Source organism: Mus pahari, chromosome 10, assembly GCF_900095145.1.
Source record: "Mus pahari chromosome 10, PAHARI_EIJ_v1.1, whole genome shotgun sequence".
Classification (NCBI taxonomy): domain Eukaryota; kingdom Metazoa; phylum Chordata; class Mammalia; order Rodentia; family Muridae; genus Mus; species Mus pahari.
In genome coordinates this window covers 111,905,178-111,930,946 of record NC_034599.1, presented here as the reverse complement: position 1 = coordinate 111,930,946, position 25,769 = coordinate 111,905,178, and the positions used below count along the sequence as shown (strand labels likewise).

General features: G+C 49.0%; 1 protein-coding gene across 2 annotated transcripts in view; it reads right to left on the bottom strand.

Moving 5' to 3' along the window:
* Positions 1 to 1,913: 1,913 nt before the first annotated feature.
* Ctdspl (CTD small phosphatase like) overlaps positions 1,914 to 25,769 on the bottom strand; it is a 110,994-nt gene continuing 87,138 nt past the window's right edge. Inside the window, exons 3-8 of one of the 2 annotated variants that reach the window (XM_021207236.2) lie at positions 20,135 to 20,167; positions 13,260 to 13,361; positions 10,122 to 10,178; positions 6,721 to 6,813; positions 2,773 to 2,958; positions 1,914 to 2,191 (exon numbers count right to left, since the gene is read on the bottom strand). In XM_021207236.2, the coding sequence (XP_021062895.1) occupies positions 2,066 to 2,191; positions 2,773 to 2,958; positions 6,721 to 6,813; positions 10,122 to 10,178; positions 13,260 to 13,361; positions 20,135 to 20,167 (597 nt within the window). In that variant the 3' untranslated portion in view covers positions 1,914 to 2,065. The other variant, XM_029543005.1, reaches the window with a different exon arrangement.

The following is a 25,769-nucleotide window of genomic DNA, read 5'->3' as shown; positions in this document are numbered from 1 at the left end:
CTGAGTTCGAGGCCAGCCTGGTCTACAAAGTGAGTTCCAGGACAGCCAGGGCTACACAGAGAAACCCTGTCTCGAAAAACAAAAACAAAAAAAAACCAAACACAAACAAATACAACAACAAAAAAGAATGAATGAAAGAAAGAAAGAAAGAAAGAAAGAAAGAAAGAAAGAAAAGAAAAGGAATGAGAGGAAATACAGTTATTTACCACTCTACTTCTAGTCCTCGGGATTGAACCCTGGGCCTTACCAGGTAACTTCTCTAACAGTTGAACATCAATGGCCTTGTCTATGTCATATTTTTGTTAGAAAAGAAATAGAAGGGGCCAGAGAGATGGCTCAGACATTAAGACGTTGCTCTCCCAAAGGACCTGATTTCAGTTCCCAGTACCCACATGAAGTGACCTTTGATTCCCTGTAATTCCAGCTCTGGGGATCTATTGCACTCTTCTGGCACGCGCGTGTATACACACACACACACACACACACACACACACACGTAAGTGAAAACGAAATTTTTTAAAAATTAAAAAGAGGAGCCAGAGAAACGGTTTGGCGGCTAAGAGCGCATGTCCTACTCTTGCAGAGGCCTGCGTTCAGTTCCCAGCACCCACATCAGGCAGCTCACAGCCACCTGTGACTCCAGCAGCTCTGAACCCTCTTCTGGCCTCCACAGGTACTGCACTCATGTGGAGATTCTTTCTCATACACACAAATAGGTAGTTAAAAATAAAACCATAAGGGCTGCAGAAATGGCTCAGTGGTTAAGAGCACTGACTGCTCTTCCAGAGGTTCTGAGTTCAACTCCCAGCAACAACATGGTGGCTCACAACCATCTGTAATGGGATCTGATGCCCTGTCCTGGTGTGTCTGAAGATAGCTACAGTGTACTCATTAAATAAATATACAATATACATTAAATAAATAATTAAAAAATAAAGCCATAAAAAGGAAAAATTTTAAACAGAAGCCCAAATCTAATCAAATAGTAGACAGGAAGTCCAGCAGCTTGCCTGAAGGAGGTGAAGAGGTAACTCCTTACCAAGTCCTGACAACCAGACAAAAACAGAATGTAGAAAGTTCCCCTAGCCGAGAAGAAGAAAAGTTCAGATCAAAGAAAAACAGGTATGTTAATTGAAGCAATGCACAGGCCTTCTTTAGATCCTGACTTACAGGGACAAGGTGCACAGTGTGCCCAGCAGATAAGACCAGAAACGGATATGTGGTGTGTGGGAAGGCTGAGGAGTCTGCTGGGCGCATATTCCTCATCTATCAGATACAACAGCCAGGCACAGAATGTAGAATTTGATTGACTTGATGACATGAACCTAGTTGCTTATTTAAAGGGTCTCACTATGTAGCCCACACTTGGCAATGTAGATACAGTTAGCTGTAAGGCAGTCTGACTTTATTTTTACCATTCAACCGAATATAGTTTTTCTCCCCTTACTATACGGGGAGCTACAGAATTCTGGACTTTAGAAGGCCATGTTTTCAGTGCAGGCTTGGGTGAGCCCAAGGCGTGCTTGTTTCAGGGCATGATCTGGCGACCCTGATTGATCTCTTCTTCCTGGAAGAGCCCAGTAAGCAGCAGAGGGCACCAACCCTGCTCTGAGAGCCATGCCATCCTGGTGAGCAGGTACCAAGGGTGGCTATGCTCCAGGGAGCCGTCTGTCGGGAACCTTCCTGCCTGGGCTAATGTGGCATCTCTCTGAGGTGGCAGAGCTGACGTGATGGTTCGATGGCAAAGCCATTTCTGAATCGCTTTATTCATTCTTGCAGAAGATACACTTCTCTTGAGGGGCTACCCCTGAGTCTGAGATGTCATACAGATCTGGGCATCTTACTTGTGGATGAAGAGGGAGGTTAAACAGTCATGTTGTCACTAAGTGGCTGAGTCAAGATCTGGCAAAAAAAAAAAAAAAAACAAACCAGGTAGGCGTGGTGACATTCACCCTGTGGCCCAGAGCACGGAGTCTTTCCAGGCTGCACTCAGAGAGCCGAGGCCGGGCGGGTCCCCTGAGCCAGGGTTCCAGAGTGCACAGGCACAGATGGGCCAAGGCCAGGGCTACCTGCTACAGAGTCTGTGCAGCATGCTGTAGACATCGTCTTCCCTGCTCAGTCCCTCGAAGAACGGGATGAGGTCCAACAGCTCCGTGTCTGTCATGTCGTCGAACCAGGACTGCACGGGCACCTGCAAGACACAGCATGAGGAGGCAGCGGTATGGTCCAGAGTTAGTGCCAGAGCAAACGGACATAGTTCTTACTGCACTGAATTGGCCCACTGCCCATCAGAGCCCCAGATGCCTCCCCCTGGTTGCCTGCCAACCACCAACCACAGTGCCCACCAGGTACACCAGGTCTCTACTTAAGGCTACTGCTCTGAGCTCTGTGTAGAGAGAAGGAGAGAATTCCTGCCCAGGCTTAGCAGTAACAAGGTAAACATGGAAATGCCAAGGCTTTCCTTTAGCTTTAGGTAGAGGAGGGAGGAGCAGTAGTGGAGAGAAGCTAAGAGGTCAAAGAAGAGATTCAAAAAGAAATGAGAGGCCAGGCGGTGGTGGCACACGGCTTTAATCCCAGCACTCAGGAGGCAGAGGCAGGTGGATTTCTGAGTTCGAGGCCAGCCTGGTCTACAAAGTGAGTTCCAGGACAGCCAGGGCTANAAAAAAAAAAAAAAAAAGCGGAGCCCAGAGTGCACCCGAGCTCACGTGTCACAACTGTCATTTAGACTGCAGCTCAGACAGAGCCTCCAGCTTCTCCCCGGGGATGACTTACTGCGTTCTCAGGATGGAAGATGTAGGAGGCAGGAGAATTGTCCACTATGATCACTTTGCTCAGCTCCCGTCCCAGGCGACTCAGGTCCTTCACATAGTTCCCACGGTGGAACACACAGGATTCTCTGAAGAGTCGGGCCCGGAACACACCCCAGCGGTCCAGGAGGTCGGCAACAGGGTCTGCGTACTAGAGAAACAGAGTCTCTGTGAAGGCGAGGCACCTGGAGGGCCCCGAGACTGGGACCTCTGACACCAGGACCCACATGCTTTTTTGGGGTGGTGTTTCAGATGTGTCCTCGCTTAGCAGTCCAAGAGGGAGCCCTCCAGTGCCACAGTCTCCTGTGTGCTGAGATTACGGGCTGTGGTGAGTCACCACATCAGGCTCAGACATTTTGTTTTGGTGTATTTTATTAGATTTGAAAAGAAAAAAAAAACCCCAGGTCTGGCAAGCTATAAATTTTGGCAGCTGCCCAGAGGAGGCTAGAGAAAAGTGAAGGAAGCTGAATGGAGGTGGGGGTGAGGAAGAGGGGGGTGGGGGTGGGGATGAGGAAAAGCCTGAAGAAGGAGGGAAGCGTGCTCATCTGAGAAGCAGACAGAGTTACAAGCTGAAGAGCCTTGCAAGAAATGGCCTAGGATTCCTCCTTGTTTTGGTGCATGTCTGTGTATGTGTGTGCACGGTCATGTGTGTGTGTATGTGTGTGCGCGCAGCATTGGATGTCTTTCTCTATTGCTCTCAGCCTTACTTTTTTGAGGCAGGGTCTCTCCTTGTACCACAGCTTATGATTCCTCTAAACTGGCTGTCCAGCGAGCCTTAGGGTCCCCCTGTCTCTGCCGCCCCAGTGCTGGACCGACAGAAGCACTCTGGCTTTCTGCCTGGTTGCAGACGCTTAGTAATATTTATACCAACTAAGCCTTCTTCCCACACATACTCTTCTTTCACTTAAAAATTAACACTGTTACGTTCGTACATGCGCACAGATGCACCGTGATGTGCACCTGGAGGTCAGAGGGCAACTTCAGGGAATTGCTTTTCCCTCCCACCTTTAGGTAGGTCCCAGGGATTGACCTCAGACTGCCAGGCTTGCATCCTTGAGCCACCTCGTCATCTCATCGGCCTCTTGGGCCACTTTTTAAAAAGGCCCTGACATAGCTGGAAGCGTTTTAGGATTGTGGTATTCCCTCTCTGCTGTGTCAGAAAGCACTGCATTCTTACAGTTCTCTCCCATAGAATCCATCAGAAGTTCTTGTCAGTTTCCTCTCCAAAAATATCTCGACTCCCACCTTTATTTCTTAAGTTCTAATGCATCTTCCAGGACCAGGCCCCCTCACTTGGGAGGCTCCTGTTTCCTGCTGGGCCTCCCCTCCTAGCCCATTTACCTCACAGCTGTCAGAGTAACCACTCCAGGACATAGAGCCTCCTACCCCAGGCCTGCTTAGAGTTCCCACGGTTTGATCACTGTCTCAGGAGGAACATGGAGGCAAGCAGCAAGCACATCCCATCCCATCCCCGCTTCCTCCTGCAGGCTCCACTTGAGGCTTGGACTCAGCAGCGAGGTCAAATCGAGGCACACAGCCAGGAAGCCCCAGGGCTGGCAACCCCTTCAGGGAGGGAGCGGACACGGAGGCTGAGTCACGAAAGCCACAGAAGGATGCACTGTGGCTGGGTCCTGGGAAAGTCCTTCCGGCTCCAAGGAATCCCAAGGGAAGCAGCTGCATCTCTCGCTGACCGAGCAGCTTAGAGTACTCTTGAGTGATGGGCGAAGGGGCACGTGAGCAGTCTACAAAGGGTTGGCTCAGATGGAAAAAGACGGTTCCTTTTCTCCTCTGTGACCGTTAGTGTTGAAATCAGCCTTTGGTTTTTTTTATTTATAAAAGACTGATTTAAAAAAACAACCTATGTGTATGGGTACTTGCTTGCATGTATGTATGTGTGGGCGCAATGTGTGTATACAGTGTCTACAGAGGTCAGGCGAGGGCATTGGATTCAATGCCTGGAACCGGAGTTACAGACAGTTGTGAGCTGCCATGTGGGTGCTGGGAATTGAACCTGGATCCTCTGCAAAGGCGGCCCGTGCCGGGCCATCTTTCCAGTCCTGGCGATTATCTTTTAGGTTAGTGTCTAGGGGCTCCCGGCTTGCAAGACTGGGATGAAGACTACAGGCACCGGACACAAGGGCTCATCATTTCTCCTTGGCGCCCCACTAAGCAAGAGGGGCAAATGAACCAAAGGGTGCATGACAAACCAACAGATACCATGGCTGTCTGGGAGTCAGCGGGCTGTCTCTGCAGGCCCCGAGCAGGAGACGGGGAGGCAGTGTACAAAAGCTGCTGGCTGAGTGCTGAGCTAAACTCATTAGCTAGAGCTGGAATTCTGACCAGTCCAACCTGACCATCGGGGCTGGAAGCCTGAGGCTGCGCTGGGAACTGGGTTTGGCTCTGCAGGCAAGAATAACTCTGAAGTAGGGCTAGAGAAACAGATGGTGGGGCAGGTGGGAGCAGCCAAGGAAGAGCGGCCCAGACAAGGATGTTTAAGCGAACACTGGGGACCCTGCCAAGGAAGAGTTTTCAATCTTGCTAAGGAAGAAAAAAACAAAAACCAAGCCTCGGTCCGGCGCTCGGGTGCAATCTTCCCGCTTGCTCGCTATTTGGCTGCTTATTACTTCAGGTTCCTCAGTATCCCAGAGCGGCGTCACAAGCACCACTGAAGCTGCTCGTACAATTAGTCTTGACACCACTGGGGGAGACCATGTTTTCCTTGAGGCTGTGTTCTGCCTTGTGTACATGAGATCAAAACCCAGGCTCGGGATCTCTCGTTAGTAGCTCCCGTGGAGGCCAGCTGACGACGCTGGTGGAGCAGAATGTGTGGCTCTTGCCTTTGTCAGCACAGAATACAGACCCAGCCAGGAATGTCCCAGCCAGCAGAGTCCAGCTGAAGACCTGGAGTGGAAGATCCAACACGCAGATGAGGATGGGTACTATCCCAGGCAAGCCGTGGGGGAGGGAGCTGCTAGTGGCTCCCGGAGTTCTGCACACAGACAGAGGGTTAACCTGCACACCATAGAACTCATCTCCTCTCTGAGGCCACCCATGAAGACACAGGTGTCGCCGCCAAGTGAACTGCCTGACTCTTTGAGAGTCATAAAAAGGATCTGGGAGGGTGAGCTAGGGTCTACTCCTCCTGCTTTCCACACACCGTGGCACCTACGAAGCCCGTCTGGATGATGTTGATACTTATGATGGTAAATACTGAACATCGAGAGTGTTCAACCTGCGACAGTGTCCAACGGCAGTGCCCAGAGAACTGTAAGGGCTCAATGAACATCTGCTTGATGGGAGTCTGGGGCTGTGCTGAGCCGTTCACATGGGCCATTTCATTTAATGAATTCTATCAGACAGATGGAATTGTCCCCAATTAGACAAGAAGAAACCAACATGCCAGAAGTAAAGGAATTTACCAGAAACCATTCAGCTCCCAAGGCGGTCAGAACTCCCATCATCCCGTGCCTGCCAGTGACACTTGACACCTGTATTTTAACTTGTTCCTCCCTGAAACCTGGCCATCAAACACAGGGACACAGGGACTCTAAAATCTAGCTGCCCTTCAATGCGTGAGGGAGACTCCCCCCCCACACCTGCATCCATTCAGTCACAATGGACGGGTCTTGTGGTTTTTGTCTGTGGATAACTGGTTTCAGGTGGCTGCATAAAGCAACTTCATGGAGCATTTGTTCCAAATGCTCCCAGTCACCATGGTAACCAGAAACCTCTCAGCCTAGCAGTGTGCGCATGGCCCGCATCCATCGCATCTGGGGTGGGAACCTGTCACCGTAAAAATAGCTTCCTCCACCTTAACAAAGGGCCCTTGGCAGCTTGGGGGGGGCGGGTGGAGGGTGGAGAAGTTGGGATGACGGCTGGGAGCGGGACGTGGGACGCGGGACACAGGACGCACCTTGGCCAAGCTGGCAGTAAAGAGTACACACTCAAAGAGCTGCCCCATCCTCTGGAGGAACTCGTCCACGTGCGGTCGCTTCAGCACATACACCTGCGGTGGGAGGAGACAAGAGTTGTCAGTCATAGCAACCAGAGTCAGCGTGGGCCTTGGAAGAACTGCCAAGGGGCCCTTCTCCTGTTGCCAGGCCTATGCACGATTTACTGCAGCTCGCACTAGGTTCTGTGTCTCAACCCTCGCAGAGAGAAAGGGAAGCCGACCACGCCGTCAAGGGTCTTGAGGATCTTCGGAGCCAGTAAGCGGAGCACAGTTGTGCCATGTCCAGTCGCAGTCGCTCATGCATCCACGGGCTATCCTCGGCACTTGCTGAGTCAGCCCCTTTGTGGCCACAGCCTAAGTGCTGTTCTTCTGTAAGTCTAGGACTAGCTGCGGCCTTGAACTCTGAACATCCCCACCCCCTGCGGCTAATGCACTTGAAAACTTTCCAGTGGACACCATGGAGGTCACCCTGCTTGTGTTGGGTACAGAAAGCACTTCACATGGGTGAGGGGCTGCTTCCCACAGCTGGGCTCTGTGTATGCTTCTGATCAGACCAGACAGGCCTGCGAAGCAGCTGGCTTCACCTAACACCCAGGCTGCAGTCTCTGGAGGCTAAAGGAGTGTGAGGGACGTGGAAGGGGGAAAGCAAAGTCAGGGAGAGGCAGTGGGCAGAGGGAGGGACCAATTAAACCTTGAGTAAATCCCACTAGAAGTTAGCTGCATCTTTAAAATGAAACATAATTACTAGGCCTCAGCGGCCATGCTCAGTTCAGCTACAAGGCTGAACTGGAGCCCCATCCTCTGGAGACTCGTGTGGTGGGCCTTGCCCGTGAACATAACCTCACAGTGGGGTATTCATTCAAGGTAATTCTCCCTTCCAGAGGGCGTCTCAGAAAGCAACATCTGGCCTCGACCTTGAGTAAAGAGGAGCTCAAACGCTGAGAGAGAGAGAGAGAGAGAGAGAGAGAGAGAGAGAGAGAGAGAGAGAGAGTGCTAGCTGAGCCTTCAATCCGAGCAAAGTATGAATGTGAGGACCAGAAGCTTCGCAACACTTATGTTTGTGTTGGGCCAAAGCCTGTGTGCCCAGCCAACCATAGGCAGTGAGAAAAGCCCGGGAGGCTGCTCAGGGAGGAAGCAGTTAAGGTAAGGAGTTAAAAGTGGCAGTAAGCCACAGGGCCTCTAAGGGCAGACAGAGCAGGGGAAGGGGCCTGCGGAAAGGGAGAGGAGACACACAGACTGCTCCACATGCAAGGAAAACACACTGCAGGACAGAATTCCCAGATGACAACACTGGTTTGCAGCATGCTGGGAAAAGGTGCTTCGTAGGGCAGAGACCTGGAGAGAAAGCGGCTGGCTCCCTGAAGGAGTGGGCTGAGGGTGGAGAGAGGGGACAGAGGAATACAGGTGGTCTATCCTGGGTGCCACCAGGACCCTGCTGAGCTGGGATGTTGGGCTAGGCTGAGGGCAGAGCTGTGTGGCTGGAGCAGCTTCAGGGCCTGCTTTGCTCATAACACACCCCTTGTCGCTGGTGCCAGTGACAGGGTGTGGCCTCCGGTCCTGAGTCTCTGGGAGGACTGCTTGGCCAGCAAGCTTAGCTACATGCAAGGGGTCAGAGATGGATGGGGGGTGGAGGGGAACTCTGACGTTGCCGCCTTTAGCAGAATGGAGGGTCCTGGGCCCGGATGCCGGCGTCCAGGCCCGCGTCCCCGTGCAAGTAACCAAGAATAGGCCCCTTGGGACCTGCACAGCCTATCCTGGATTACTTGAACGAGGCCACGGCCTTCGCCAGGGCCTCGGTCCTCCAGCGTTTGTACCTTCCTTCCCTCTGGAGTTTCTGCCCCCAGCCCTGATGCCCCAGGGTGTCTACTGCCAAAGAGAAGGGGTGAGGGAAGCTGGGGTGGGTCCTGCACTCTGGATGTGCCTGTGGCCACGTGGTGTGAAGGATTATTTTCTCTCCATGTCACTTGGGCAGTCCTCCTGCACCTCACCTCAAGAACTCTTCGACTTTAGACACAACAACCAGTGCAGAAATCCTAACTGATGGAGGGGGTGGGGTTTACTCAGCTGGCGCTTTGTGAATGGTAAGTGCCCAGGTGCCTGAAACCTTCCCAGGTCCTGTGTCCTGCAGGACAGGACAGAGAGCTAGGTGGGGGTCAGGGGAACAGAGGGGACCAAGTCTAAGGAAAGAGCCCTGGCTTAGGAGTCAGGAAATCTTATTCTGATAATTCTCATATATAACCTTGAGGCAACCCATTCCCTAAGTCTCAGTTTTTCTGTCTGGGCAATGGGGTGGCTAGAACAGATGATTTCACAGCTCTGGATTGTTTTAAACTGCACTCAAGAGTTAAGGAGCCTGTGTGGCCCAGGAACCAGGAAATGTCTCTTCCTGGGATACGAGGCCAGATACTCTCCCCTTAAGGCCTTGAGTTTGACAGGGGAGACGGTCTGTCCCTTCACTCCTAGAAACATCTGGCTAAGCTACGTCTACCCTAACCTCCAAGGCGAGCTTTCTAATGTATTCATAAACGAAGCCATTGCTGATGACAAAGGGGAGAAGAAGAAGAAGAAGAAGAAGAAGAAGAAGAAGAAGAAGAAGAAGAAGAAGAAGAAGAAATCCCCCCTAACCAATTAAACAAACAAACAAAAAACCCCAAAACAAAAAAAAACCCCAAATGGGAAGAAGATTGATGCCAGCTGACGATGACAGATTTATGCACAGCAATCTGCTGGTCTTAACATACCCTTCCCCGTTGCTCTGGGTTGAGTATTTGCTAAAAAGACACTGGAGAAAACCACATGGGCAGAGAAGCTCACATGGGAGTAGTTGGCATCAAAGTGGGCATCTTTTCCCAAGAATGCCCCATCAGTGGGCGACTGGCGGCATTTTCCTGTTGCTAGGAGAAGCCAAAAGCAAATGCATGATGAAGCTGACCAGATGTCAAGCCCGGTCAGCGGTGGGGATGACTAGGGGGTAGTACAGAGGCTCCTAAAAGTCGAAATCAAATCGAAGATCACACCTAATATTTATGAACAGAAAAAAGTCCTCATAAACATGGTAAAAAGCAAATGTATGCGTGAGGCAGAGAATCATTCCCAGTACTTTTTGTTTAGTTTTTGAGACAGGGTTTCTCTGTGAAGCCCTGGCTGTCCAGGGACTCGCTTTGTAGACCAGGCTGTCCTCAGACTCAGAGATCCGCCTGCTTCTGCCTCCATGCCCGGCTTACTATACTTATTATACGAAGTCTGTTTCCTGCGGTTAGAATAAAATGGCCACTGAAATGAGAATTTAAAAATGATGTTCACAGGGAGCGTGGTTACAAGAAAATGCTCTCCGGAACTGCAGGCTAACTCCGGTTTCTTACCTGGTGTATGGTTCCGTCGATTTCAACAGGAACAATGAAGTCAGCATTACTAATGGGCTAGAGAGAAAGGAAACCGTGATTAGTACATATGAAAGGAAAGAGAAAATTGGAAATTGTAGCAAGAAAGAAGCTTGCCTGGACCAATGTTTTGATGATGGCGGGAAACAGTTCACAAGGATGCTGGCAGAGGCCTTGGGTCCTTGAAATAAACACGTAGGAAGGCGTATTTCTTCCTGTCCTGAGTGTCCTGGAGTCCCAGCATCTAGCCCAATCTCTTGGACACCTGCCTGCCTCAACTGCAAAGGGTGGCATAGTCTGGCAAGAGCATGGGGCTGCTCAGACTCCAGCCTGGAGCCCACACTGGATGGGGGGAGAACCACTGATGGCCACCAGGGGGCAGAGATGAATGCCTGCTGGCCAGTTGTCACTACCACTGGAAAAGCAATTTGTCCTTGGACTCAGAGTGTGGGCAGCTTGGCACGGGATGCTCAGAGGACAGAGCCACAGCAGGCAGAAAGCCAGATGCCACAGGCGAGTATCCTGGGTAGCCATTCCCCTCTGGTATTCAGCATCTGTTCTTCAACTGTTACGGTGGTGGGTCTGATGGGTCCCCATGGCTCCATCAGGCCTCAGGCCCTGCCTAGTGGCCTGGCCTGGCTTCCTACTCTGGGATTGGAGGACGGCCAGCCTAACTGCTCTGTTCTAAGAAACACAAGACAGCTTACCCACAGCTTCACAGGCATTTAACCTAACTCTTGGTTAGTGTTAAACACATTTGAAAAATAAAATATTACCTCAGCAGTCACAATCATTGAACGAAGGGCTCATAAGCAGTTCTAAATGGAATCGCACACATTAGAAAACTTAACGGAGAGGTCCAAATGAACTTTCACCCTGCACACATTAGGGAAAGAGGAACTTGGGCATATGGTGGCCACCGGGTGGAGAAGGGGATGCAGAACCTCTGGTCAGACTGTAAATCGGGTCTACATTTAAGCCCCTCAGTGTACCACACATTTCCCTTGACATACACACTGAAAACTGTGGACTGTGCTAGACTAACCCCACTACTAAATGCTCAGATGCGGGAGCGCTGCTTAAGCCCGAAATTAATGTTCCCAGGGCAGGAAGGCGAGGGATGAACTCAAAATTTCATAATGTTACCACCGAAATATAGAATTATGAAAATCAGAGAAAACAACTGAAGAAGTTGTCAAAGGCTTTGGGTTGTGAAATCCCTCTCCACGGGGTGAAGTAAGAGAAGAAAAATGGCTCCTAGCTTCCAAGTGTGGTCGTGAACTCTGATGCGCATGCGCTGCGTGATGATACCACACTGAAGCCAGTGCTTTTCCCGACTCCACGAACTCGGGAGTCACACGTGAGAGGGGTTCACGGCGGACCCATTCCCAAGAGACTTTGAAATGCCCAGAAAACATTAAACACCACAAGGAACATTTGACTTACAAAAGTAGCCTGGCCCAAGCCCACAAGACGGCTCAGCGGGGAGACACAGCTCGGTGCTGCACGGGGCCTGGTGACATGCGTTTGATCTCTGGAATGCACAGTGGGAGGAGAGACCTGGCTCCTAAACGTGTAGTGTGACCTCTACACACACGCTGTGGCACCCACACACCCACCCTCAATACAAAAATAGATAAATTAAACAAAGTAAAAGATAATTTTAAAAAAGTAGTGAGGCCAGAGAAGACATGAGGAAATTTTATTTACAGCCTTGTGGAGGCCATGCCCTATGATCAGAGACACAGTGCTGCCAAGGCCTGGCCTTGGAGCCAGGAACCCTTGGTAATCTTGGGCAGCTTGTCCGGAGCTGCTTGCGAGGGTACTCTATGCTGTGACAGAATCTGACCCCTGCTCTGAAAGGCTTGAAGCCCCCAGTTGCTTGTTTCACAGAAGGGAAATGTTGCAATGTCATTTAGAACCAAGCTTGCACACCAGGCCACTGTGGCCCCAGGAACACAGTCCTGGAAGAGCCAGGCCCTTGGAATGCTGGGTAATGAGGTGGTCCTGCAGGCCTCAGCAGCCAGAATGAGGTCCTTTCTCACTGCTAGGTTACATTCCAAAGCCCTTAAAGATGGCCTCCTGGCCTCGTGCTGAGCCTTCATTCCTGCAGCACGGTGCGAGGTAAATCTAATGATTCTTCTGCCTGATGACCTGCCCGAAATGACAAGGGCTCAGGCGAGACACTCATCATGGGTGGAGCCAGTCGCATCTCTCAGTGAAGTAAGAGGCATCCCAAGGCAGTGGGGCACGAGGAAGGTAGTGAGACTGACCAGGTAGAACAGCTTGATTGACAGGGAATAGTCCACAAAGATGAGAAGAACCAAGCTCGTAGATATAGCCCCTGCTTCTCCCCAACACACCACTCATCCAACCCTGCCAACATTTCTCTCTTCTAAACAAGGCTACTTTCAGGAGCGGTGAATTAACAATGTAGCCACTGCTGCTCCGGTAGAGATGGAGCAGGGAGAGAGATCAGAAAGCCTCTGACTTCCATTTTCACATAGTTTAACCGCAGCTCAGCACTCACTGGGATGGGCTGTGAAGGTGAGCGCTCGGTCAGCTGTGATGGGCACAAGAAAACCCAGCATGAGAATGATCAAAACGGATGCCCAGGCCACTCGGATCCTTGACTCTGGAACGCGTCCTTCCAATTGGACATTGTTCAAAAATTGATCTGGGATCATTCCCTGGACAGCAGGGATACCAGACAGTTTTCAACATTACCCACCTGGCGGCGCACCACCCAACAAAATGCACAATGCTCCAGTTCCTTCAACAAACGTCACATCCCGGTGCCCTGATTGCCTTGTGCCACCTGAACCTAAAAGCATTTCTACAGGGCTTAGAGTGGGGAAGCCCAGATTTCAAGGAAATAATGTGATCTCAGAGACACTTGGCAGCCCAGCCAATGGGCCTCCTCGAGTCAATGATTTAATAATCAACTCTTGCAGTCCATATTCACCTGGGTAACAGGGATAGGTCTAACCGTCACCCTGAGTTCTTGGGGTGTCTTCCTGAGGAGTCAAATAATAACAAACAGCCACAAGCTTTTGCCCTTTCCACGGGATGGTGATGAAGTCACATACACCCCCAAGTGATACAGCGCGTGGAATTTACCTTAAACGAACTGTGCACCAGGGTTTCGTCTAGATCAATGACCACACATTTCTTTCCATAGTCGAGCACCGTCACCTCTGGAAGGAGGTATTTAGCTGGTGGCTAAAGGAAGAGGGGGAAAAAAAACCAATATTATAAACTCAATATAGGAGTCTGATTCCCCAATACCAACCTAAGCTCCGGCGGTGACCACATTAGTGAGGGTATGAACCAAAGCAAGCACTCAAGGGTCTGGCCAAGTTTATCTTGCCAGTTGATTAAAGTAGTAGTAACAGGGTTCTGCAGTGGAAATTCTGCCTCCCTGAAACATGCCTTTCTGTGACTAGCTTGAGAGTCTGTGCTCTGGCGTCAAGTTTGAGCTTTCAATACCACTGCAGACACATTATTTTTAATTAGTTGAGATGATAATACCTCCACGTAAGGTAGATGTTCATCAGTTATACCAATAGTAACCCACCCAGAGTCCTTCTTGGCATGCATGAGGTGGCTATTATTATTATTATTATTATTATTATTATTAAAATGGATTACATCAGAATCTACTTGTAATGGTTATTCAGACTTCATGGGCCTATTTCCTGGGGTTGTATTTTGCCTAAAATTCACTGTAACCTCTCAGGAAACTTTGGAGCTATGTTGGACCTGAGGGTATTTTTTTTTTCCCTTCAATAACTGGTATTTTTATTTATGTGTGCCTGCTTGTCTGTATGGGTGCTTTGTGCAAGTGTCTGTAGAGTCCAGAAGAGGGTGTCCGACCTACTGAAACTGCAGTTACAGGTGGTAGTTGTGAGCCACTATGAGGGTTCGAGAAACTGAACCTGGGTCCTTTGCAAAAGTGGCGTAAAGGCCTAATTAACGAGCCATCTCTTCAGCCCCTGTGACAGGCATTCTTAATCAGTAGAAGAGAAACTGTAGACACACCAACCAGTTGCGCTTCAAGTATTAAAGTTTAAACTGGCAGGCTCGGCACCCGCACTGCTGTGGCATGAAACCGAATGGATGGGGCGTCTGTTCCTCTTATGTTGAGTTAGACTCTAATCCACATGCTGTGTCCACTAAAGAGTCTTTATAGCAGTTGATTCCTGTCTTGTGATGGGTTATAAAGAGCTAATACACTGCTCTGCAATTTCAGCCAGCCTCCTCTGTTTTGAGTATTTATTTCTTTGGGCTTTGCCTCATTCCAGAGATAATGTGAAGTATTTTAATTGACTGTGGTACGCTCCGTGCCTAAAGTTAACTAGTTAATTTTTTTCCTGCAAACTGTTTAATATTTGATTCAAAACAAAACATAATTAAATATCTAGACTCAGCCACGGAAGAATGAACAGCGGAGTTTTTCAAGCAAGACAAGAAAGCCTGAAATCAGGAGTATTTCCTTTAAAGTGGCTGATACTTCCCCCTCTGAATGCCAGCTAATAAAAAAATCAATTTTAAAGCTGGGCTGGGTGGTGCAGACCTGTGACTCCAGCATCTCAGGAAACTGAGGTAGGAGGATAAACAGCTCAGAGGGCTCACTTGGCGAACTTAGACTCTATCTCAAAACGTAGGGTGGGTAACGGGGTAAAAGGCTGGCACGTGGGAGGCATTAGGTTCAGTCCCAGGACTGGAAATAAAATTAAACTTTAGCTAGTCCAACAGTGAATGCATGCCACAGCCGGGAGGTTAGCGAAGGAGGTAGGCACCATGATCACCCAGAGGAGGGGCTGGGCAAGAAGAGCTGACGCATGAGGCCACAGGTAGCCCTAACTCTAGGATGCTCCCTGGATTGATGCCATTTTCCAAATCAAGGATCCGACTCTCACAGCTTTAACTAAAGCTTGCTCTTGGCCCTCCATGGCCCCCCCAGCACCAGCAAGGGAGGTGGGATGTCCCCTGGGGGCTGACATGGAATCCAGGGACTGAGGGGGACTGGTTCTACCATTAAAAACAACTGAGTCAGCGGGTTACTAAAAAAAAAAATCAATAAACTTGCAGGAAATTTTGTAGATAAACATTTTTTTTAAAAGCAGGATTGAAATTTGTTGGGTGCAGGGAGAGTTGGTCCCACCTGTGAATATAAACAAGAGACGGGCATTCCCTCTTTGCGCCACAGCAGTAGGTATGCACGTGACTGGGATAACATTTGTTTTGACTTTATCACACAATCATGTAAGACAGATACAGTCTCACCGTGAAGAATGTGGACAGGTGAGAACCTTTCCCTTTCTAGCCATCCTGCAAGCCCCCCTACCCCCATGTTTAGCCTGCATCCCTCCAGTGCCCCCCAACTTTGCTTTACACACTACTAAAGCAATGCTTATAACTTTAGTCATTTAAGTTGCTATCCTGGAAAACAAGGCTCTAGCATTCTACCCCTTGAAGATCTGAAACCACCAAGGATCTGCCCAAAGTGGCTCCGTGGTTTTCTGAGCCCAAGACTAAAAATGACCTCCTCAGCACACGTGACCCACACTTCGCAGATATTCTGTGAGTTAAGAGTAATTAAAAAAAAAAAAAAAAAAAAAAGATGTCCCTGAACCAATGATGCATGAAAAAGAAGACCAGGTGGGTGAGACTCCTGCTAAGCAAGCTATTGACTTTCTGGCAGAGGGCAAGGCCAGGCTGAAGAACTGTGCAAGGAGAGAGGGCCCCACTAAGCCCTTGCCCTTTTCCTAAATGCACACAGCTTCTCCGGGAGCCCATGCTAGAGAAGTGCAAATTCATCAGTCCACCACCATGACCTCTGGAGAGCTGTGCTCTTGGCAATACACCGACACTGTAAGACCACCACAGGGCTTGGTTACTTAGCTGGTCTTGAATCATTCACTCAAAGATTTAAACAAATCTTTGAGGGCTTCATAAAGCTTAAGGTCGAGAAAAACACCCGTTACATCAGGAAGGGTCTTCCATATTGACTGCAGTACTGTAGGCCGAACCTAGGGCATCAGCCATGCTGGGTAAGCACTCCACAAGTGAGCCACACCCACTCTTTCTTTACTTTTAAAATGAGGCAAGGTCTCACTGACACGCCCAGACTGGCTTTGAACTCACTTTACCTTGGCCTCCTGAACTTCTGGAATTAGAAGCCTGTACCATCAGGTTAGTCATAACGAAACAAAACAAAACAAAACAAAACAATCCAAAAAAACCCTTCTAGTTATTTATTATCATTATCATCATTATTGCTGTTGTTACTGTGTGTGGGTTATATGTGGGCACCTGTATGCCATGCATGTGTGTGTCATGGCATATGTGTGCAGGTCAGAGGACAATTCTGTGAAATCTGTTGTTTTCTATCTTTATGTGGGTCCTGGGTTGTCAGAGTTTCTTGGAAAGCTCCTTTACCCTCGATTCACCTTGCTGCCCATTTAGCTCTGGCTGGACTGAAACTCTCAATCCTCCTGGTGTTGGGATTACATGCACGGGCCACTGAGTATAATAAGAATGTACAAAGTCACGTGTACAAATGAATTTATGAGACTTCCAGGGTGGGGGTCTGGGGAAGAAGGCATCATGGCTTGCTGCATAAAGTTTGGGGGTGATACTCCAATTCTATTAGGTGTTTTCAGCACAGAACGCAGGCTGGTTGACAACTCAATTCCTACCTCCCCTTTCAGAGATTTAATGGCTCTGCTATACCGCAGTGTGTGCATATCAGTGAGACATGTGACTTCATCCAGAATGTGGAACAACAGGGCTTGGGTCACAGACCCTGTGGCATCTTTCAAGGGGACACCATCTTCCCAAGCTTGTCTCAAGTCATGACCACTCTACGAATGTGAACTTCCCGGCTCCTGCATTTCTTTCTTACCCTTCAATGTCGGACTGTAACTAAAAGCCCATGAAGCTTCCCAATGAGGAAGGCTCTAACTGCCAGCCCAAGGCTGGGGAACAAAGCTACTAAGGAGGTCATTCCAGCGGCGTGCCAAAGATGACGGCTCAGAAAAGGCTCAGGACAGCCGAGTGGCCACTGGAGTACCACGGCAGACCTTGTAAATGGATGATGAACACCAAAGTATCAGAAGAGAACGTGGGTCGTGGGTCATGGCTACAGACTGGGCAAATCTTTCTAAACACAGAAACAGGGGTCACAAGGCATCAGATCAATACATTTACCTATAGATCAAATTGTGGCAAAAATGATTATAAGCAAGGTCAAAAGATACATGTGCATGTGCGTGTGCGTGTGCGTGTGTGAACACAGAAAACAAGTGTGGGGTTGGTTTTCTCTCTGTCATGTCGGTCCCAGGGAATCAGACCCAGGTGGCCACAGGCACTTAAACTCACTAAGATTTCTCTCTCTCAGGCACCACTCCTCAAACATTTAAAAAAAGTTTAGACAGGATAAAGCCTAGGTGGACAGTGTGAAAGCAAGGTGTGCAGCCAATGAGGAAACTGTTCATATTCATTGTCAATAAATCAATAGCATTCTTTACTTTTGGATGAGCAAAGGTTTTAAAAGCCTTTGAGAGCTATGTTCGGCAAGGGAATGGGGTCGTGTCAGAGGCTGTCTCTGGGAGCATAAACCAGCAGGTTTTTGGAGGTCAATCTGATAACCAACAATGGGGAATATGCTGTTGAGCCCCGTGTTTTCAATTAGGACTGGATCATAGAGGTCCATGCACACACACATACCCCCATGACTAAAGCTCAAGAACACACGCAAACGGCAGCCGAGCAGACGCTGCCCGTCAGGGCCACATGCTACAATGAGGTGAAGTGCAGATGCTGGTACGTGGAAGGATGTTCGGGCACTCATGGACCAGTGAGCCGCTTGCAGAATGGTGGACGCACCGCTACCTCGTGTGTGCGAACATGCATGGGTTTCTCTGGAAACTTCCTGAGAGGGACGTCACCTAAGCATCCATGATGCTTACAGTAGGCTCGCCCTTTCATGTTAAGTTTTTCAGCATTTAAAATTTAACTACTGGCTTGCATTATTGTTGAATAAAAGCTCTGAAACTTTTGCACAAGAGGACAGACCAGCATGTAAATGAGAGAAGCATGGGTGAGACCAGAGGAGGGGCGGGGAGGGGAGACGAGAGAGCAACTCTGCACCAGCAGTTGCCCTGGGCACCTGTGGCCTTAGACTCCTCTTGCTTTTTACTTCTGGAGAAGTCGTTCTGGAGACCAGGGGAGGCCTGGAGGCTCCCCTGCACAGCTAGGCATATAGCCCTCTGATACAGCGTCCCCAGTTTCAGTATTACCCAGCACCCTCTCTGCTCCAGGAAGAACAGGACACTACCGAAGTGACACGGGGCCTTGGGAAGTCAGTACAGATTTTACCAGGCATGCTGGGATCTACATCTCAGGTTGGAACTGAGCCCAGATGCCTTTGTTCTCAGCCTTGTACACTGAGCAGTTGGAAGGATGCACTGCCGTTGGAAGGATGGTTTTCCTTCCTTATCATTTAAAGATGCAAGTTGGGGCTGGGGATGTAGCTCAGTGGTAGAGTGCTTTTTAACCCACACAGGCGATTCCCAGTGGGCGTGGGGGAAAAGCAGCAACACAAAGACACAAAGTAACTTCAGCCTTTTTGAGAAACCAGTCCCACCAGTCACGTGACCTGACCCATCGTCTGACAGAGCCTGCAGTTTATTGATGTGATGCTGAGATAAATTACACAAGGAACCTCCTGGTTCCTGTTTACACGGGAATTCTGCATCTTTGGGGTAAGGGCTGGTGTCCTCAGCAGGGTCTGTATGCGTCACAGATGCTGTAAAGCACCTAGCTTTACAGACAGCCCATTGGTCACCTGGGGGCGATAGTGACATTGGGGAGGGGCCATAGATGCTGCTCTCTATCTAATACAGACACAAGAGTAAGAAAGATGTATGGGACTGCCTTTATGGAGGTTAGAGGAAGCCCCCTGCTATGGAGCCGCTGGGTACCACGGTCAAACACGGCTACCATGCGGAACTGTCTGAGCAGACTTTCCTCCAACGAAGCCCACCTCTCCTAGGCGTGGCCAACAGAGAATCACAGGTCTTGAGGAAAATGGGTGGTCTTTTGAGACACTTGCAAATGACATGTGCTATCAAAAGCCTTCTTGGGCAACCCAAATTCCTAAGACTCAATCTATTTGAGGTAGGGCAGCTGCATTTCCTGATGGTTCCAGAAACATGTCAAAGATACACAAACAGATAGGAGTCCCATAATCCAAATCAGAGAATCTTCATAGACCAAGAGGCCAATTCGCAGGCTGGTTTAGAGGCTGAGCCCTTCCCTGAGGATCTGGGTTGTGCCCAGCCGCAAAGTCCCTCAGGGACATTGTCTGCTGTATGATCTGAGGATGGAGGTGCTGCTAGCTGAGCCGGGGAGGTGGGGGATATGAGAGCAAATGGGACAGGCAGAGGCTTAGGGACAGAGGTACGACTTCTCTTTGGAATGCAAGGTTCTAAAACATAATGAGGTGGTCTGGTTGAGGCGGAGCTGCAGGCTGGCTCGCCTGAGGGGTGGGCTGGATCCTGCAAGTTCAAGGAGTCTAAGCGGCAGGATGGACCCTCTCAGCACAGTCCAGTGAGCCAGAATGTGCAGTGAAGAAGCAAGCTGGAGTAACGAATGGTGATCTCCTTCTCAGTGGAGCTGGGCCAGTGCAGTACGGGGGTGGGGTTCAGGACCTCAGTTTACTGAAAGTGGGGTGGTTCTTCCTGGGAGGATGGGGGGGGGAAGTGGGTGGACACCTCTCTTGTCTGTTGTTTTCCCAAGAACAGCAGTCCTCCACAGCTCAAGTGAGCTTTCTTAGGTTTTCTTTTTTTGTTTTTTTTTTTTATGCAGAATATGCTTGTTTATACCACACGATAAAACCCAACAGAAGCAAGAACATTAGAAAACTTTTCCCCGAGCAGACCCGTGAGTAGGCGTGTGCTTTAAGAGAACTGGATGAAGATACATACGCTTGGTACGGGAATGACCTGCCTCTGGTCACCCTGAGGAGGAAAAGAAAAGAAAATCACTGTCAGGTTGGAAGAAAAAAGGATTGCATTCTCAAAAGAAACTTCCAAGCTCTCCAGAGTACAAACACAGCCATGGCCTTCCCACCCGCCACCCTGGTGGCCTTCAGTGAGATGAGGGACAGATTTCAGGTTGGGGCGCAGGCCCATGCTGCCTCCAGACCCCTCCTGGACTTGGAGGCTGGGCTTCTGAGGCCCACAGCCTGTTTATTTAAACAGTACCTGCCCTGTTCCTAGGAATCTGACTCTAACTTAATAACAAGAAGGAACACTCATGTTTTGATCTCCACCCCTCTGATAGCCAGTCTGTTTCTTATTTTTAAGTATTTCCCACTCCCTAAAAAGATAACATCAATTTAACACGGACGGGGGAAAGGGAGACAGGAATATGAGATTACACGACCACGCCAGGTTCATTGTGAGGCAGAGGAAAACACTTGAAAGAGGGGACGGGGGGCTGGAGATGTGGCTCAGAGGATAAGAGCACTGACTGCTCTTCCAAAGGTCCTGAGTTCAATTCCCACAACCATATGGTGGCTCATAACCATCTGTAATGAGATCTGATGCCCTCTTCTGGGGTGTCTGAAGACAGCTACAGTGTATTCATATAAATAAAATAAATCTTAAGAAAGAGAGATGGGGAGGGAGGGAGAGAGGGAGGGAGGGAGGAAGGGAGGGAAGGAGGGAGGGAGGGAGGGAGGGAGGGACAGGGCAAGGTACAAGAAGGTCCCTTTCAGGCCACAGATGTAACTCTCCCCTTTAAGGCAAACAGAACCTGTCTGTGTTCACGAAGGGTGTTAAGAATGCGTGCTCCAAGGAAGGGCCTCAACTAGCCCCAGTCCTGAATACCAGCGATTGGAAGCCTGGCCCACAGAAACCGTTCACTGTATCACCGATAAATGTTAATGCAAGAGAAAAAAAAATGGTTTCATTTATTTTCTTGCATTTTCTTTTCTTCTTTTTCAGATGGCCTGATTGGGAGATGCACTCTTCAAGTCTCTGACTAGAAGATTTGTGAAAAGATGTGTCCATGGCTACCAAGGTGCGAGGCCATCAGTGTCAGGGTGTCACCACTATTGGAGTCTTCCAGGACGGACTCCTCTTAGTCTCTGGATGCTGCGGGTAGAGCTGAGATGGCCGGTGACTGTCAGCTTAAACTGCTGTTGCAGAAGCAGGTTGATAAAGGTCCTCAACCTTCCTTTTTCCAGGGTGAAGTAAATACTCAGGGTGGATGGTGTCTGAGCAGTGACCTGTCCCCTTCTGTCCAGGGCCTTCCACCTTCTCTGCCGTGCTGACCGAAGAGAGGCAGGGATCCCTGGAGCCTCCAGGAGTCAGGTCTGGACTCTATGTGGCGTAGCCTTATGTTCTGTGGGTGCTGGTGGGATTCAGTGTGGAGGACAGAGGGTCCTCTGGAGTCGGCTTTCCACGCCCACAGGGCGTCACAGACCATGCATTTGTCATGCAGACATCTCACTTTAGATTTAACTAAGATAAGGAACTGAATTCTTTTTAAAAATCTATATGTCTACATTTATTTTATGTGTATGGTGTTTTGCTCGCATGTCTATGTTTCATATGCATGTCTGCTGCTCATGGAGACCAGAAGGAGCGTCAGATCTCGTTACCGGAGTTATTGAGAGGTTTGAGCTGCCGCCTGGGTGCTGAAAATCCAAGTCTAGGCCTCTGGAAGAGCAGCCAAGTTTCTGAGCCTTCTCTTCAGCTCCCCACCCAACTAAATTATTTAAAAAGCCATTCTGGCAAATGTGAGTAGTGGCAGCCCATGAATGAACAGGAATTCCGAGTGAGCCTAACGCTAGCTCCCAAAGGAATGCCTTTAAAAGGTGTTTATCTCCACAGCAACCGAGGACGCCTGTTCCCTTCACTGAGGGCACTTTTCCACAGTGAAGTATTTTTATTACATCTATTTATTGATTTGTTTATCTTGTGTGTGCTTGTGGGAGTGCGGCACCCTGCACGCGTGGAGGTCAGAGGTCAACCTGCAGGATTTGACTCTCTCCTTCCACCATGTGGGTCCCAGGGGTGGAACTCAGGATGTCGGGATTGGTAGCAAAAGCTTTCTCCTGCTGAGGCTCCTCACTGGTCCCCACCCACAGCAATGGCTTGTAAGCAGGGAGAGAGAGACGTGTATGGAGAGAGCTGCTTGGAACTGCCGCCAGGATACGAACTACAGTGGGCTCTCGGATGTTCCCGACTGCTAGACACACCAAGGCCTGGCACCTGCTTGGCAAGCTGTGTTCCAGGGGCTTCTTCCTTAAGTGTTTCAATTCTTTATATTTTTTTCCTTCCATTCAAACACTTATCCAGAAGCACATAGGAACAAGCAGACCAGAATCTTTCAACCATGGGAATCCATTTTTATACTCTTTTGGGTATCTATGTAAACAGTGATGTCATCTACAAGCAAGGCTAAATTTATAACTTTTCCATATTTATAATAACGTTCATTTTCCAGCTTTATCCCACCAGCCAGAACCTACCCATGACTTGCCTGTGTTGTCTGCTGTTCATTTGCGGAAGACAAGACAGCTTTTTAATCTTGATCTCACTGTCATTTTCTTCTTGTAGCTGGCCACATTTCTGGTCATATGGAAGGATGGCTGGGCTGTTACATGCCTCGTGTTTGACCCCCTTTTCACTGTAAATGTCTTTTCCTGTGTTTAATGCTTTTAAAGGTGATTCATTTTGACTCCTGTGCATGGGTGTGGTGTGTGTGGATGCCCGTGGAGGTAAGATAGTTGTAAGCAGCCTCACAGAGATGTTGGGAACTGAACCCAGGTCCTCTGTAAGACCAGCAAGTGCTCCTTTACCCACTGAGCCAGTTCTCCTGCTCCTAACATATCTGACTGAATTCTGCTCGGTTCCATCCCAGCTTCTCTTCCGGGTACCTGGCAGGGTTGTACCTCGGTGCCTTTGAAGCTAGGGATAGCCACGTGTCGGCTTCAGCCACTACAGTCAAAATGCATTTTGCTTATGAGTCAAAATCTGCAGGGGACCATGACAGTCAAGGAAGGCAAGATGCTGGACCACCCTCCCTGAGGTCCAGGAACCTGAGGAAATGGGCTGCCACACCCAGCAGCTCACAGGTGGCTACTGAGCCCGTGGGAAGTGGCTAGCCCAAATTAAGATATAAGCCAAGAATAAGGTAGACACATTAGTTCTTGAACTGGGAAGATAAAAAAAGAAATGATCTCAGTAATATTAGCCTATTGATCCTGTGTTAAAATACCTTGGGTATCTTGGGTTAAATAAAATATCATTAAAATTCATTTCATTTGTTTAAAAATATTTTTTTTTGGAATGTGACTAGAATGATTTAAATTAGACTTGTGACTCACTATCTCTCCACAGAATATGCAGCTAGCCTATGACAAGTAATTGATGAGGGAAAAATAAACTTTTTTTAAAAAAAGATATATTTAGCTGGGCAGTGGTGGTGCACCCCTTTAATCCCATTACTTGGGAGGCAGAGGCAGGTGGATTTCTGAATTTGAGGCCAGCCTGGTCTACAGAGTGAGTTCCAGGACAGCCAGGGCTATACAGAGAAACCCTGTCTCGAAAAACAAAACAAACAAAACAAAACAACAAGAACAACAAATTTATTTCTTCTATGTGTGTGAATAAACCATCACTGTCTTTAGATGCATGAGAAGAGGGCATCAGATTCTGTTACAGATGGTTGTAAGCCATCATGTGGTTGATGGGAATTGAACTCAGGACCACTGGAAGTGCTCTTATCCACTGAGCCATCTCTCCAGCCCAGGAAAAAGAAACTTTTAAAAACCTCTTCAAACTGCTCTTAAAATTTAACTTTGATTTATGTGTTTGTGTTCCTCTGTGTGCGTGTACTTTTGTGAACCATATGCGTGCAGAGTCTGTAGAGGTCAGAAGAGGGCACTGGACGCCTGACACTGGATGGTGTTACAGACGGTTGTGAGCCAGCACTTGGGTGCTGGGAGCTGAACTGGATTCTCTGCAGGAGCTCTTAACCATTGACACATCTCTCCAGCATCCTTAGGTTAACTGTTATCTATTTTGTATGTGTATGTGTGAGGGGGTGAATACCTACATGCCTTTGCTTGTAAGTGTGTGGAAGTCAGAGGACAATTTGCAGGAGTCAGGCCTCCCCTGCCATATAGGACAGAACTTAGGTCATCAAGCTTAGCAGCAAGCACCTTTATCCACTGAGCCATCTTGCTGGTCCCACTTGTATTGTTTTAGGCCTCTTAGGTTTTTAGGTGGTCACTGAAGCACAGCTCCACTCACGGTGACTAGCCCATCTACTCACTGCTCATTCTTCATTTTGGCTGAATTTCTCTGCATGTTCTCCTTGAAGTGACTGGGCAGCCCTGAGACGAAGCCCTGGGTTTCCCGTGAAGGCAGTGACACACACAGCTGGTACCACCCACCCCAGTTCTGTGAATGCAGATCCTGTGTCTGAGGCTTGGCGCTTAGAATATGTAACAGCTATGATAGGGCAGGCATGGAGACCACGGACGGCCGAGCAGACAGATGTCCAAATGGAATCGTTCACTGTCTGCGTCTCTCCTGTCACCACGGGATCTAACCTAGCCTAGCACCTGCCTGACGCAGCCTTTGCAGTGAGAAAATGACCAGTTTAAGCTACTGGTTGTGAATTTTCCTTTACCTCTTGCCCAAATCATTCCCATCTGATGGCAGGTATATTCTTGGTAACGGTGTCCAGCTGAATTCGCCAAACCATTTGACCGTCTTGGTCACCTGTCAGCAGAATCTGGTTCACTCAGCCTGGCTCTGAGCTTTCTTTAAGCTATGCTTCTGTGTATCCTCAGCAGCCATGGAGAAATTATGATCTGAACTCAGATATTCATGCTTAAAGAGCATCTCCCAGCCCAGGGCTAGGAGGTGACACACACTTTCCGCTCTGTAGTTGTGCTTCCTCCAGTAACCTGTACACAATGTGTATAGTCGTCTGTCCTTTATTGTTGCTGAGAAGTCTGCCATTAATACAATTGCTTTCTCTGGAAAAAGCTCTGTGTTCTGGTTGCTTGTAAGACGTGCTACTTGAACACAGAGCTTCGGCATGTAAGCTGGCTTGTACTCTGCTTAGGTCTTCCAATCCTTCGGGGGAACCGGTGAGCTTCTCAATGGCAGGTGCGATCTGTCTCTTTCAGCTCAAGAAAACACACAAGCAAACAAAGAAACAAAAAACAAACACGGATGAAAACCTAAAAGACCTGCCTCTACTTTTCCTTCCGGCACTCCTGTTTGCCGTAGGTTTCCTACACGGCTTGTCTTCCTCCCTCATGATTGCCATCTCCTGGTTTGAGTTCTAGTTCTTCCACGGTGTTTCCAGAATTTGCTTTCAGTTTTCACGCGTGGCTGCTCTCTCCTTCTCCCTTGTTTTCTGAGGTTTTATGTTTAATACTGCGGAGATTTGAATCTTACAAGTCTCTTCTGTCCCAGGATGGCTTCTGAGTTGTCTGTGGAGGCTGGCTGTCCTGAGTGTCCTGGAGGCTGGCTGTCCTGAGTGTCCTGGAGGCGGGCTGTCCTGAGTGTCCTGGAGGCTGGCTGTCCTGAG